General features: G+C 37.3%; 1 protein-coding gene across 2 annotated transcripts in view; it reads right to left on the reverse strand.

Annotated features, from left to right (window-relative positions):
- HOMER2 (homer scaffold protein 2) overlaps positions 1-14,511 on the reverse strand; it is a 146,746-nt gene that overhangs the window by 35,890 nt on the left and 96,345 nt on the right. For both annotated transcript variants that reach the window (XM_027851832.1, XM_027851831.1), the window contains exon 3: positions 3,389-3,520. In XM_027851832.1, the coding sequence (XP_027707633.1) occupies positions 3,389-3,520 (132 nt within the window). The remainder of the gene's footprint in view (positions 1-3,388; positions 3,521-14,511) is intronic.

Below are 14,511 nucleotides of genomic sequence, written 5' to 3' on the forward strand. Positions count from 1 at the left end.
AAAAGAGTGTCCCCTCCTATTTTCTCCCTTCCCCCTTCCCCCCCCCCAAATATAATAATGGTGAAAGAGAACAACCCTTTTGGCTTTGTACAGACACTTTCTCAAATTACCAGTTTGTATTGTGTATTCTCAGAGATAAATGTGGATTTATTTGTCCACCCACTTGGAATAATATAAAACACCAACCTATTTAAGAATGCTCAAAAAGGACTAGTAAATATAGAGAGAATTATCTGGCATGCAGGCACTGGTATGCCAGGGTTTCTGTGCAGAGATATGCCAAAATTCTGGCCTACAAGTTGCTTAGGTTCTGCATCTTTCAATTAATCCCTTTGTCAGGTTAAGTCTGTATCCTTAAATTAACTCCATTTATACCCAGTGGCTCTGAGAATTTCCCCATGTTTCCTACCTAATTATTATCTGCTGCTTCATGGCCTAAATACCAAAAACTATTCCTTGAGTATATAACAAAGGCAACAGTAATTATTTCCCAAGTCTATTGGTGAATTAATGGTCTAGGCTAAAGGAGAAAACAAAACTAAAATCTAGCCAACAAATCGATCTCAGATTAAATACACCGACCAAGTCAGGTTCTAGAGGACAGATGATGGAGTACATTTCTCTTCTTTTGGTAGGGAAGGTAGAAGGTCTGGCTACCAATGCAAAGTGTTATACAGATGTTGTCCCTCTATTGGTCAACTTTGAATAACTTTTTTTTTTTTGGTAACATACACCTCTTAATCCCATAAAGATCTCTAATTGCTAAAATTTCAGCTAGTAGAGGGAAATATTTTAGGAATGGAAAGTGAGTGGTGTGTCTTCCCTCAAATCATCTCATCCAACCTACTCTCCTCTCTGAGGCAGGGGAGAAGGAAAAAGTGAGCTTTGTCATAGGGAACATTTCATGGGGCTTTATTTGGAAACAGTTGTGATATAAAAAACAAAAGACATAAAGGAAACTAAAAATTATTAGCCTTCAGGTTTCTTTCAACTGATAGCTGGAATAAATCAAAATCAAGTCAAAATTCATTGCTTTTTCTGCTTTGATATTAACTGAAGAAGTCTTTCAGAAAATGAATAAAAAACAATCATACAGAGAGAGTTCATCAGAGATTGTGTAGAAGACAATCATATTATGAAAAGCAAATGATTTATGCTGTGGTCGCTACTGGGGCCTTTACTCTAACAGCATAATGATGAACCCGGAGGAGGAGGAGGAGGAGAGATGCTCACGTGGACAAGAATCTAACTGTATCAGCAAGCATAGCATCCCTCTGACCACCTCTCACTTTATATCCAGAATTCTTACCAAGCTATATGTTTGCAGCTACCTATAACACTAAATCCCTCCAGGCACACATTCTGTTTATCGTATACTATCCTGGACCCTAATCATAGAATGAGCTCACTTTGGCAGGTGAGCTGAGAATCAGGCAGTAAATATTTAGATCAGGTGAAGAGGATAAGCTTTGTGGTGCCTGGTTCCCTTCCTCCTTCAGGGAAACCATCAGAGTCATCATTTCTACTCTGCCTACACAGCATGTCCCACTTTGTCCCCTAACTTTAGCCTTCTACCCTGCAAAATTTAACATTTGAACCACAGTGAAAAGGAATGGGTGAAGGAGGTGGGAGACTATCAATGTAGTCACTGTACCACACATTGAAGAGGAACAATGGATTTGACGTTTGAAAGAAATGGGTTCAAATCTTGCCTTTGAAAACATCTCTGAGCTTCAGTTTCCTCATCTGCAAAATAGGGATAATAATAATACCTTCCCCAGATAATTGCTGTGATGACTAAATGAGATTACATATCACTTTGTAAATTGTAAAGCTCTATATAAAGATCCATTATGCTATTTGAGTAACAGGTTGGTTCACACGAATCTAAGTGTGTCCAGGGACTTCAGATTATGTCTTGCCTTGCTCCTAATAAGTGATATATCTGCCTGGTATATCTGCCAATCTGAGGTTCCTGGAAGACCTGTGTCATGGGTGCTCCCATTCTGAGGAGCAAGTAGGTCCCACTGCCTGAGTCTTCCACATTACAAATCCAGAGATATTCAGAGGGCCCTCAGACCAGTTTCCTGCACAGTCCAATCCCTCCCACTTGACCCCAAAAATACTTGGTTTGGTTATCTAATAGTAATACCAATTAGAACCATTTGAATCAATGGTTTATCATTTATGCATAATAACTATGCAGGGCAGTAACATTTATGAACATTACTAACTAGGATGGCTAGATTTTGCAGTAAGTTTTTATTTAATTAAAACAGTAAAGTCTGCTTATATAAACCCAGTTTCCTAGTTGTTACCCATAGGGTCATTCAATCTCAACTTTAACAAATTAAAAGAAACACTGCCTACTATACTCTGTGTAAGCACCTCATCCTGAGCTACTGGAATTTTATAAGTGACCCCTCCAGTGGCTCTTATTAAGCTGAATCAGTGCAAACAACACAAAATTTAGGGATGTGGGAGGAAAGTACATGGTTGAAAGGCAAAAATAATTACACCTATTAGTAAGTTACCCAGTAGAGACTAAGAAGAGAACTTGCAGAGGGCGATGTCCCAAAAATAATTGCAATAGACTAGAACGGGGTGGAACTAAACTGTGACCCAAAGGCAACTTTTTAAGACTCCTTGCCCACTACAAGAAATATTGATGCCCCTATCACTAATCAAGCAGGTATATGCAATTCCATCCCTTTCACTCACTTGGGAAGGAAGTTGTAACTGAGATCTAATTTTTAGGACCTTGAAAACGCAAAGCATCTAACTTTGGAAAACAATGTGATACTCACATTTTTGTACTGACAATGAATGCAGCTGGGGAGAGGAAACTTTCATTTTGGGTGTTATTGCCTAAAACTTTAGGAAAGAAAGGTCAATAAACTGGGAAAGTAGCCCCATGATGAGACTTCTGAGTTGACTCTTAAAGCTAGAAGAGATCTTAAAAATCATTAAGGCCAATCTTTCACTTTACAGATGAAGAAAATGAGTCACAAAGAGGTAGGATAATTTGACCTAGAACATAAAATTATTCAGTGACAGAACTGGGATTTGAACGTAGGGCTGCTGAACTTATTCCAGTTCTCTTTCTACCAGAGTAGGATGCCTCTAAAATTTTGCTAGGTATGAACAATTTATTTACATTCTTCTTTTCCATTCCCAAGGTACTCCTTATGTTAGCAAAGTATATATAGCTTAAAAAGCAAAAAGTACAGATAATCTGAAAAGTTATGTCCTGAAATAGAATCCTGTTTTTGACAAGACTTCTATTCAAATAGTGTTGACAGCATGAATTAGGCCCTACATGTACAGCAACTGAAGTCTGAAGGACTTCACCAAGCACAGTAGTATATTATAGAAAGAACCAAGCTACCTTTGTCAGCTGTTGCTCAGAAGAAAAACCCAAACCAAACACAGTGTTTGCTCTGCTGTCTGCCCACTGGCCAAATTTCTGCGATGTTTTGGTGAAAGTCATATTAGGTGTGATTGTGCTGTTGATGATTACCTGTGGAAAAAAAGAGTCCAAAAAGAAAAATACATTAGAAACCAAACTGTCTACTTTTGAACAAAAGTATTCATTAATAAATTGCCTCCTCTGCCTAAATATATTTGGTACTAATTTTGAGGGGAGAGTCCAGCTAAGAAACAGCAGGCAGTGAGTCTAAATTAGGATCCTACAAATTTCTGTTGGGAGAAATTATTTTCTAGTCGTATAATATTTTGCAGAATTGCTATTTTGTTTTTCCCCAGAAGCTGCCACTATTAGAACTCCCATTCTGTGGCACCAACGAGCCCAGAAATGTCATTCCTTTCTCTCAAAGTGTAGCTATGACTATAAGTTTTAAGACCCTCAGTGTTCACACACATGCAGAACCAGTTACCTAAGCTGCCAAATCTGCATATTCAAATGAAAAGTGCAGCCAATTACTGGAGGGGCCTATTCTCTTTACTGTCTTCTAGCTGCCAGAATCCCAATAGAACGTGAGCTCCTTGATGGCAGGGAACAACCATGTCTTAGCCTTTCTTCCAGCCCTAGCACTTAGCACAATACCTGGCACAGAGTAAGCACTCAAATTCTTGTTGAGTGACTCACTGGACACTACCAAATGGACTCCTTATGGATTCTATGGCTGTGTCTATTTTGCTGAACCACCTCCCTGCCCCCCAATCCAAATTTTCAATTTTACCCTATGTGCTTGAATGTTGAAAAGAAAAAAAACAGTACAAATCTTTGTAAGCCTGACTCTAAGAAAGAAATCATGAAAAATATTTATGGATAATGTGGTTGGAAACTTTTTTTTTAAAGACTATTTGGCAAGACACAGTTTATGACACCATAATCTCCACTGTTTCTAGTTATTTATAGGTTGTTTCCCCCATTAGAATATGAACTCCTTGAGGGCAGGAATTGCTTTTTCCTTTCTTCATATCCCTATGGTTTACCAAAGTGCCTGGCATATTACCAAGTGTTTAATATTCCCCTGTTAACTGACGACACAGGGAAAGAATGGTAGTCATTTGAGCAAAAGTCCTAAAAAGGGAAAATATTAGTAAATTCACTAATTAAGGGGATATTCACATTTGTTGACTGTACTCAAATAATAACAGTTTGAGCTTAAACCCCCTAGAATCATCGTTTGACTAGAGAAGAGAGAGATAAAGCACTCAAATTTCTTAAGTATACATGAATTTCACAGAAAAGGTCAGTGGTAGAGAAATAAAAGAGAAAGGAAGAAAGTGAATTATCTTTAATAGGAACTCATGGGAGAGAGAGTAAAAAGAAAGATACCTACAAACTTGCCTTTTTGGAATCACATACTAACTAGTCATGGAAAAATGTGAACTTGATGACAATTGTTGTTGAGGAAGACAAATGAGATTCCTGGACAAAGAGGTTCTATGCAAAAAACTAGAGAGAAATTTACGAGGTCTCACAGGGTTTTCACTGAGGCCTGGTCTATGTCAAAACAGGTAAATACTTCTTGACTGTCTTGAGAGGAACTGTTACCAGCAATTCTCACCAGCCTCCATTAATATATTCTCCCCAAAACTTCAAACACCCTTTAAATATTTTAAATCCCTTGAAATAATAGGAAGTCTGGTTTCAGATGGTTATAGTCCCTGAATTATCAATTAGATAGTGTAAAGCATATAACAGTCCTTCAATAAATATTTGAGGAATAGATTTTTTCTAAGGTATGTCTCAATTCTAAGATTCTATGAATGGATTACAATCATATTACAGTGCCCTACCAAAGGACAAATACCCTGTCTACATAACTAAGCAGAAGCTTTTAAAGGTAGTTTCACCAATTATACCTAGTTAATGTTAATGGGGATGGGGGTGGAAAGATGATTCATTTTCCTGGCAAACTGTTTCGAAGGCATCAATGAGTCAAACATTATTAAAGGCTTACTACGTACCAGGCACTGTGCTAAGTTCTAGGGCTACAAAGAAAAGGCAAAAATAGTCCCTGACCTCAAGAATCTCACATTCTAATAGGAAAGACAAAATGTTTATAAATAGATACATACAAGAGATGCAGAGTATATAGAAGGTATAAGGCATATTGAAATCAAGTAGAATGATAGGCCAACTAATGAATTCTATGAGCAGAAATCTCCTTAGAAGGAAGGTAATCTTAAGCATGTTTCCCACTAACCTACAAAGACCAAAAATCTCACCAACATCCTATGTTTGTACTTAAGCAGTTGATGGTAAATTGAGCCTATGCAAACTTCTACAAGTCACTAGCCCTCTGTAAGCCTCTGACAACACCCTCAGCTTTCTCTTTCAACATTTTTTCCCTTCAAGGAAATCTTTCTTCCTTTTCTCCCCTCCTCACACAGGTACCCAATATCCTCTGGATCTCTGACATTCACCCTTCTCTCAAAATAGAAAAATGTTATCAGTCACTTATACTTACGAATGAACTAACTGAAGGTGCTTGCAATGAACAAGTTTTAACGTGTGTGCGTGTGTGTGTGTGTGTGTGTGTGTGTGTGACACCTCAGTGTGTAACCTAAGCCATTAATTTCTAATTGTGTAATGAAAAATGGGGAGAGAGGGTAGGGAAAGTGGCTAAAATCACACTCTACCATACTTATTCTTTTGGCATGGAAGATAAATCTAATTAAGTTCTTTCAAGGTAAGTGAGAAAGAGAAATGTCCAAAGGGAGAATCTCTCCCAGCTCCTATCTCGCACTTCCCCGGGGAAGCCATCAGGAACGTCTTAGAGATAGAGATTTAATTTCCTGATCTCAAAAAGCTGCCTGGAGTAGAGATGCCAGTTTCTCCTAGTTACCAGTAGCTTTTTCCTACAAACTTGAAAACAAGTCAAGCCAAGTTAACAGGCATTTATTAAGTTCTTCTTACATGCTAAGCACCAAGTTAAGTGCTAGAATCCTACCTCTTTCTTCCCTTTTCTTCCCTGATTGGGCACAGGTCAGCCTCACTCCCTTAACTTTGATCCAACTTTCCATTACCTCCTACCTCAAGACTTCCAGATGCATATTTTATATTTTCCAACACGTCTGAGGCCTCTTTAGTTAATATGTAATTACTTTGTATACCTTTACCTCCCTTATCTGCTGTTCTGAAAGGTATCCAGTGTTTCTTGTATCATTTCTACCTCTGATAACAGAAGTTTCTGACAAAGTAACTAGAATATGTTTTGTTAAAAAAAAATAAAGTGTGACTACAGTCTTGGGGAACACAGTAAAGTGTACACACATCAATTACTCTAGTAGTACTAGACTTAAGGCAAGTAAGACCTCCCAATATGAGTAATTCAGCATCTGCCTGGTACAGATTCTATCACATATTCTAGTGAATACTCCATAAAATCCTTGGATCAGAAGGGACCTCCCAGGTCACCTAATTCACAAATATGTACCAATGATACATCCTGGGAAGGCAGGAAATAGTATATGTTAAAGAACTTGCAAGGAATGTTTTAGGAATAGTTCTTAGGAGTTTATAATTTTAAAGCTATTACAGGTGTTGATCACCTTGTGATCCTAACAATCACTCTATAGACTAGAGGACTGATGCCTAGCCAGTTTAAGTGACTCACCCAAGGTCCTACAACTCATAGAAGAGCTGGGGCAATACTATGCAGATGATAGTGGAAGACTCTAAATTGTTGGGCCAGTTTATTTTTTATTGCATGATGCCTTTCCAAATGATTGTAGTAAATAACCCCTTATGAATTCTAGGAGGGTCAAGAAATGCTTATGGATATCACTGGGAGGCCCAAAAGCATACAAAACAAAGAAGAAAATAAAAAAGAAAAGAAAGTGGGAAAGTAGGAAAGGACAGAACAGTGAGAGTGCCAGCAGCACTACCTCCAGTGCCACATTTTGCTTACCCTTGGCAAAAATATAGATTTTCTTTTTTTTTAAATCTCCAATTACAAAGATCTACAACCTAAAATTCCACATTTATAGGTAGCTTCCAGGACAATAATAGTTAGCAATAAATTTTAAATCCTCTTGTATTGCTACAAAGGAAACTAGGGTGTTTGTTTTATTGTTTTTTTTTTAATTCATGCAACTTACTTTACACAATAGCTGTATTATTCAGAAATGAATTCTATTATCAACATAATTTTGTTTTAACTGCCATAAGTGATCTCTTTTTCTCTTTTAAGTTCCTGTAGATTTTTATTATAGTGCATGGTATTATAATTATTGTATACAGCTAGTATCTTCTATACTATGCAGGTAGTTCAATAAATGAAGCAAAGTTGGGAAATGGAAATCATTGGCCTTAAAGCCAGAAAGTCTGGTTTTAGAGTTCTGACTCAGATTCTACTAGCTGTATGATTATGGGCAAGTCACTTGCCCTGATCCTCACTTTCCTTATCTGTAAAGTGGGAATAACTATATATTTGCATTATTAACCTCAAAGAGTTCTATATGCTGGTGTAATCAAATGAACATAGAACTAAAGGTGAAACTACATATATCTGCTATCCTGGATAAGGCACTGGAAAAAGGACAGAGTGCTAGGGAAGAATAGAGTCAGGTTTAGAAGGGTGGCCAATTGGTTACCAGCCCAATAATGCAAAATGCTTAACTCTGCCAACTTTAGCATGTAGTTTGTCTATATGAAAGCATCAATTACTCCCCAGCCAATCTGTTTCCTTTGGAAGTCAAGCATGAGTCACACAGTCAATCTAGAGGATGTTTTGCATTTGAATGTGAGAAACCATCTGGACCAGCCCAAGCACTGAAATTGGATGTTTCTATTGCATATTCCCAGCCTTTTCTTGCTTTGCTCTCTTCCCAGCAGAAGGGCAAATGAAGAACCTACAAGGGACATCCTTAATTGAGGTTGTTAGTTCCTGATTCCTTCATTTAGAATAAATTAGAGAAGGATGACTTGGCATGTGAAGTCTAAAAGAGTCAGACTACATCAAGACATATTTTCATGATCAATTAATCAATAAGCATTTATTAAGCAACTAATTACTAGCTGCTAGGCACTATACTAGGAACTGGGGATACCATAATAATAATAATAATAATAATAATAATAATAATAATAATAATCTCTGCCGCATCAAGGGGCTTGCATAATCATCAGCTACTGGAAAGTATTTTGTTAACCTTGTTACTATCTTCCATGATAGACTGAAAGCTCATTAAGATCAGAAACAATTCCTGAATGAATCATTCTAGAATTTTACCAGACATGAAGACTGCGCTCACTGGACTCTGTTTTCTGCACCATCCTTTTAAAAAAAAAATGAAAAGAGACATTTGTCTTTCTCTGATCTTCTGGTACATTTCCTGTTTTCCATTATCTTTCCAATATCATTGACAAAAGCAAGAGAGTATGGGTAACTGGAGAGCAGAAGGCAGGAAAGGTCTGGTATAGGAAATAGCATCCAAGTTGCCCTTTGAAGGAAGTTGATTCCAAGTGGCAGCAAAGATGAGAAAGAAGTGCATTCCAAACACAGGGGACCACTTGGAGAAATACATAAAGGCAGATGAAAAATAATGTGCTGGCAATAGCTAATAGGCCAGTTTAGCTAAAATGGTAATATGAAATGACTATAAGGATAAAGTGGAAGCAATATTGTGAAGGATTTTAAATGCCAGGGTAGAGATTTTTTTTTAAACCTCAGGGGCAACAGAGTCACTGATGATTTTTTAAAGGGCTATGATGTGATGTGGTCAAAGAATGCTTCAAGAATGGAGACTAATAAGGGCAGCTAGGTGGCGCAGTGAAAAGAGCACCAGCCCTAAATTCAGGAGGACCTGAGCTCAAATCCAGCCTCAGACACATAACACCTACTAGCTATGTGACCCTGGGCAAGTCACTTAACCCCATTGCTTAACCAAAATAAAATAAAATTAAACTAAAAAATGGAGACTAATAAGGAAGCTATTTGATAGTCCCAACTGATGAGGGCCTGAACTGAGGTAGAGGCTGTGTAAGTAGAGAGAGGACACGGATGCAAGAGATGCTCTCTGGAGGCAGCTTTGACAAGATTTGGTGGGGGGGGGGGAATATAAGTTCCAATTTGGAGATGTTGGATTTACAAATAAATTGATTCAATATATTGAACCACCATGTATTTGGCATAGAGACAAAGAGTTTGCTGGCTGAGACAATATTTAGGCTTCTTCAGTCTCTTCCTTTGAGTGATTGATTTATGTAAACTCAACTTCCTTAGGAAATGGTGATAATTTCTGTTTCTGGCAGTACATTACAGTACAAAGCATGTTGAATCTGAAATCAGAGGACTTGGGTTCAAATTCTGACTTTGCCACTTACTATCCATGTGACCTTGAACAAGTCATTCCTGAGGACCTAAGTTTTCTTATCTATAAAATGAGGGTGAAGTAGACCAGATGACTTCAAAAGTCCCTTCCATTTCTAAATCTACAGTTCTATGATGTCAGTTCTTTTATCGATTTTGGTTTTCTGCAGCATCAGTCTGTTTAAATGTGTAGCACCTTCTAGTGCTCTAATTGTTACTCTTTACTGTAATTCCATACTAGTTTTTTTTCTTTTGCTAGTGATATGATCATGCCCAGAGAGTCAACTTTGAAATAACTCCCACACTGCCAACAAGTAATCTTCTATTGTTAGAGGAAAAAAATCAATTTCATGTTTGTGATGTCATTTGATGCAGACAACATTCAGTGCCTATGAACTCTTTTCTTGAACACTGTATTCATGACAAATAGTTATGAACCTTCTTAGAGCCTCCAAGCCTACAGCCTCCCTCATTTCTTACTCCTGAACCTTGTATTTTTACATATTTTTTTTTAACCACCTCTCCTAAACCATATTAAAAGTACATGCTGATTCAATTTGGAAGGTCTTGGTGAATGATATGTAGAATTTCTTTACTTTTCCATACTCCATATAAGCTATAATTATATTAATGATGGTCTTTTGGCAAATGCCTACCATGAGCATTGCAATATGAAAAGATCAAGCATCCCATAAAATATGGGTCTTATTGCCTTTGGATATATGATAAAGCCCATCAACCTCTCCACCCCTTCTCCCCCACCAAAGTATTTTATTTGCCTCTCCAAGAATGATCTGAGTCGTTTAGCTTTCCTTTTTTCTTCTGGTTTCTCTTATCATAAGGATATCAAAACCAATAGGTTTTGAACCCTACAAGAGTATGTCCACTCACTGGTCACAAGACAAGGATCTTACATTTAGACTACCACTGGCTAAATTAATGTTTATAGACAGTCCTGTTCCTGACCCAGACTGCAGCATTTGTCTTAGGACTTAAAAGGGGCTTTTTATAAAATGAAACTGGTGGTACCACTGCTAGGATAACACCCTAAAGATGTCAAACACAGAGTCAAAGGCCTGGTAAGTACAAAAATATTTATAGCAGCACTTATTTGTTATAGCAAAGATCTGGAAACAAAGTGGGTGCCCATCGACTGGGGAATGGTATACAACTACAATGGAATATTATTGCACCTTGTATAAGAAATGACAAATGATGGATTAAGAGAAAACTGGGAAGACTTGTATGAACTGATTCAGAGTTAAGTGAGCAGAACCAGTAGAATGATTCACATGACTACAATTATATAAAGAAAAACTATTTTTAAAAACTTCAAGGGCAGCTAGGTGGCACTGTGGGTAGAGCAGTGGCCCTGGTGTCAGGAGGACCTGAGTTCAAATCCAGACTCAGACACTTGACACTAGCTGTGTGACCCTAGGCAAGTCACTTAACCCCAATTGCCTCACCAAAAAACAAAAACAAAAACAAAACAAAACAAAAAACTTCAGAACTTGGATCTATATATCTACCAATCATGAAAACAGAATACTGGTGAGAAAGCACTCTTCTGCACCACTTGCCAGAGAGGTGATGCACTAGAGATGTAAAACAAGCTATATATTTACAGACATGATCTATGTGTTGGTTTGTTTTGCTTGACTAATACTTATTCATGCAGGAGGGCTTCTCTTTGGGGAGCAGATTGATAAAGAGTGATACTGACTAAAAAAAAAAGAAAAGAAAAGAGCATCATAAAATATTTTTAAAATATACAGAAGAGAATCAAGGCAGGTCCAGAAAGGGATACAGGTAAGCAGAAGAGTTTGGGTTTTTTTTTTTTTTTTTTTTGCTATCATGTTAAATTTATTGTATACTTGAAAAAAAAAATGCCCAGAGACCAGCCAGCAATTAAAAAGCAAGAGACCTTTCTTTGTTTGGTATGTTTTAGTTCAAACAAGGGAAGGCACATGGCTTAGTTTGTCATACCCAAAATTGGAACTATTAAGGGGATGACATGCACAGGGAAAAAGATTTATCAAGGCAGCATCTGTTGCCTTTAAACTAGGGAAGTTCTCATCTCTTTAGCCCTCCCTGCCCCCCCAAAAAAAACAACCTGGAGCAACCATTGGCAACTCTAAAGTGGGACTGGAAAGCACAGGGAAGAGAAGATGTAACCATGGACAACACCAAAGCATGGGCATAATGATCTTTAGGTTATAAAAAGGAGTCCACAATGACTTTGAGAGATGCTGTTCCCTGGACTTTGCACATCATTACCCTAAGCTATGGCCATACTCTCATCTTCCTTGTGTGGACTCATAGTTCCATCATTATTTCATAAATCAGGGCAGCTCAGAGATTCAGACGAGGGTAAAGAGACTTACAGGAAGTGATGGGTCTTGCCTAAATGGCTAGGAATCTAAGAGTTTCTAATATGAAAGGTTACAGGGATAGAAGAGGATACCAGACAGGAGAGGAAGAGTGTCTGAAGCACAGATAGCCTAGACAGAGAAAAATGACTGGAGTTAGAAAGACTACCTAGTCCATCATAGAGTCATTTTAGATTTTTGTTTCATGGATTGCTATGACTAAAGAACTCATGTGACCAGACTACTTAGGTTGGATGGTATCTGGATGGCAGATATAAGGTATTATTGGGACCACACCTGGAAGATTTCCAATATGGTAGAACCTTCCACAGCTTGTACTCTATTGGCACAGCCTTAGAGAATGCAAGGCCACAATCACACCACAATGAAAGCTTTAGAACAGAAACTTTTGGAGAAATAAAAAATTCAATGAGGATAAATATAAATTCCTACATTTAGGTGTTTTAAAAAAAATTATCTATATAAATATAGGATGGGGGATATGTAGCTAGACAAGAGTTGATGCGAAAAATACGTAGGCCCTTTGCTTCACATATACCCAATGAGATTAAAGACAGAAAGGTCACATGTGTGCATGCACACATACACATGTATGTACACACACATATACATGCACACATATGTATCTCATACCATTTTTGTAGTATCTAAGAACTAGAAACAAGGTAAACACCAATCTATGAGAATGGCTCAACAAATTATAGTATATGAATATAATGAAACATTGATGCATCATAATGACAAATATAAAAAATCTAGAGTAGCATGGAAAAACTCATGTAAAATTATACAGAGTGAAATAAATAGAGTCAAGAAAACAATATATACAAGGACTATAACAATATAAACAAAAAGAACAAAAAAACCTAAAACAGAACCCTGTGTAATTATAAAGGCCAAATTTGGCTCCAGAGAAGAATTGAAAACATACACCTCTATTTCCTATTTGCAGGGGTGGGGGACTATGGGCATGAAACATTGCTACCTTCATCTCTTACAATGAAATATTACACATGCTGTCAGACAAAAGTGATGCATCAATTAGTTTTGCTGAACTGATATTCCCCCTTCCATTTAAAAAATAATTATTCTTACAAAGGATAGGTATCTGGGAAATCAAAAAGGAGGATACATTTAGAAATGGGGTTGACATAAAAACCAGAGACATCAATAAAGATATTTTTTAAAGAAAGAATTGAGAATATTACTGAACAGCAAATACAGTACGAATAAACAAAGGTAAATGAGTATTAAAAAAAAAATCCATTTACCTTAACCTTATACTTCATTAAGAGAAGCGTAACACTCAAAACAAGGGACATTTTCTCTGGTCACATCCTAAGAATAGTGTATTCAGTTCTGGATGCCACCTTTGAAGGAGGAGACATCATGAAAATCCTGGGAAGGTCCAGAAGAAGGCTCAGGAAAGAGTAAGAACTGAGTAACAGGACATACAGGAGCTAGTTGTAGAAACTAGGATCTTCAACTTGGAGAAGAGCTAGTTAATCAGGGTAAATGAATGCTGTCTTCCAGAATTAAAAAGCTTGTCGTGTAGTAGATATTTACTTTATTGTGTTATCTCCAGAGGAAAGAACGAGGACCAATGGGAAGAAATTGTACAGTAGCAGAATTTAGCTCAATATGAAGCCAAGTTTTCTAATAATAATAATAATAATGATAATAATAAATAAGAGTTTTCCAAAAGCAAAATGTTGTAAAGGGAAATCCTGCTCAGATATAAACTGGTCTAAATGACCTCTGAATTTCCTTCCAACTCTCAGATTCTAGGATTTTTGCCTGGATTAGTAAAGATCTTTGAAATTTAATAAACATAACACTTCCTCAGATTTTTTTTTTAGTGAGGAGGTTGGGTTTTGAGATTTCATAGGCAACAGCTAATAAAGAAACTCTCTTTATCAATACAAATCTCCCAGTCTTCTGCAACTCTTAGGTTTAGGGAGTTGTCCGGGGACACTGACAGGATAAGTGTCTTTGCTAGGATCACAGAGCCTGGATGTATCAGAGTTGAGTCTTGAACCAAAGTAGCCCTCCATACTATGACCCACTGTCTCTTTTTGCACACTCAATAGACTATACCTACCTTTTCCTCTATTTCCCCCTCCAACCTCCAGGCTGGTTTTGTGGCCTTTCTGCTTACTCTCATTTACTTTTTTTCTTTTTGGCCTCACCCTTAGCACTATAGTGACTAAGCAATGGAAAGAAAGATGAGGCAAATATTATCTTTTATGATTTATGTGAATAAAACTGGCATTTAAAGAACTCACTGGCAACATAGCACACCAAATACTGAGTCAGTCACATCACTGAAATTA

Source organism: Vombatus ursinus, unplaced genomic scaffold (assembly GCF_900497805.2).
Source record: "Vombatus ursinus unplaced genomic scaffold, bare-nosed wombat genome assembly UNPS02009205.1, whole genome shotgun sequence".
NCBI classification, from domain to species: Eukaryota; Metazoa; Chordata; class Mammalia; order Diprotodontia; family Vombatidae; genus Vombatus; species Vombatus ursinus.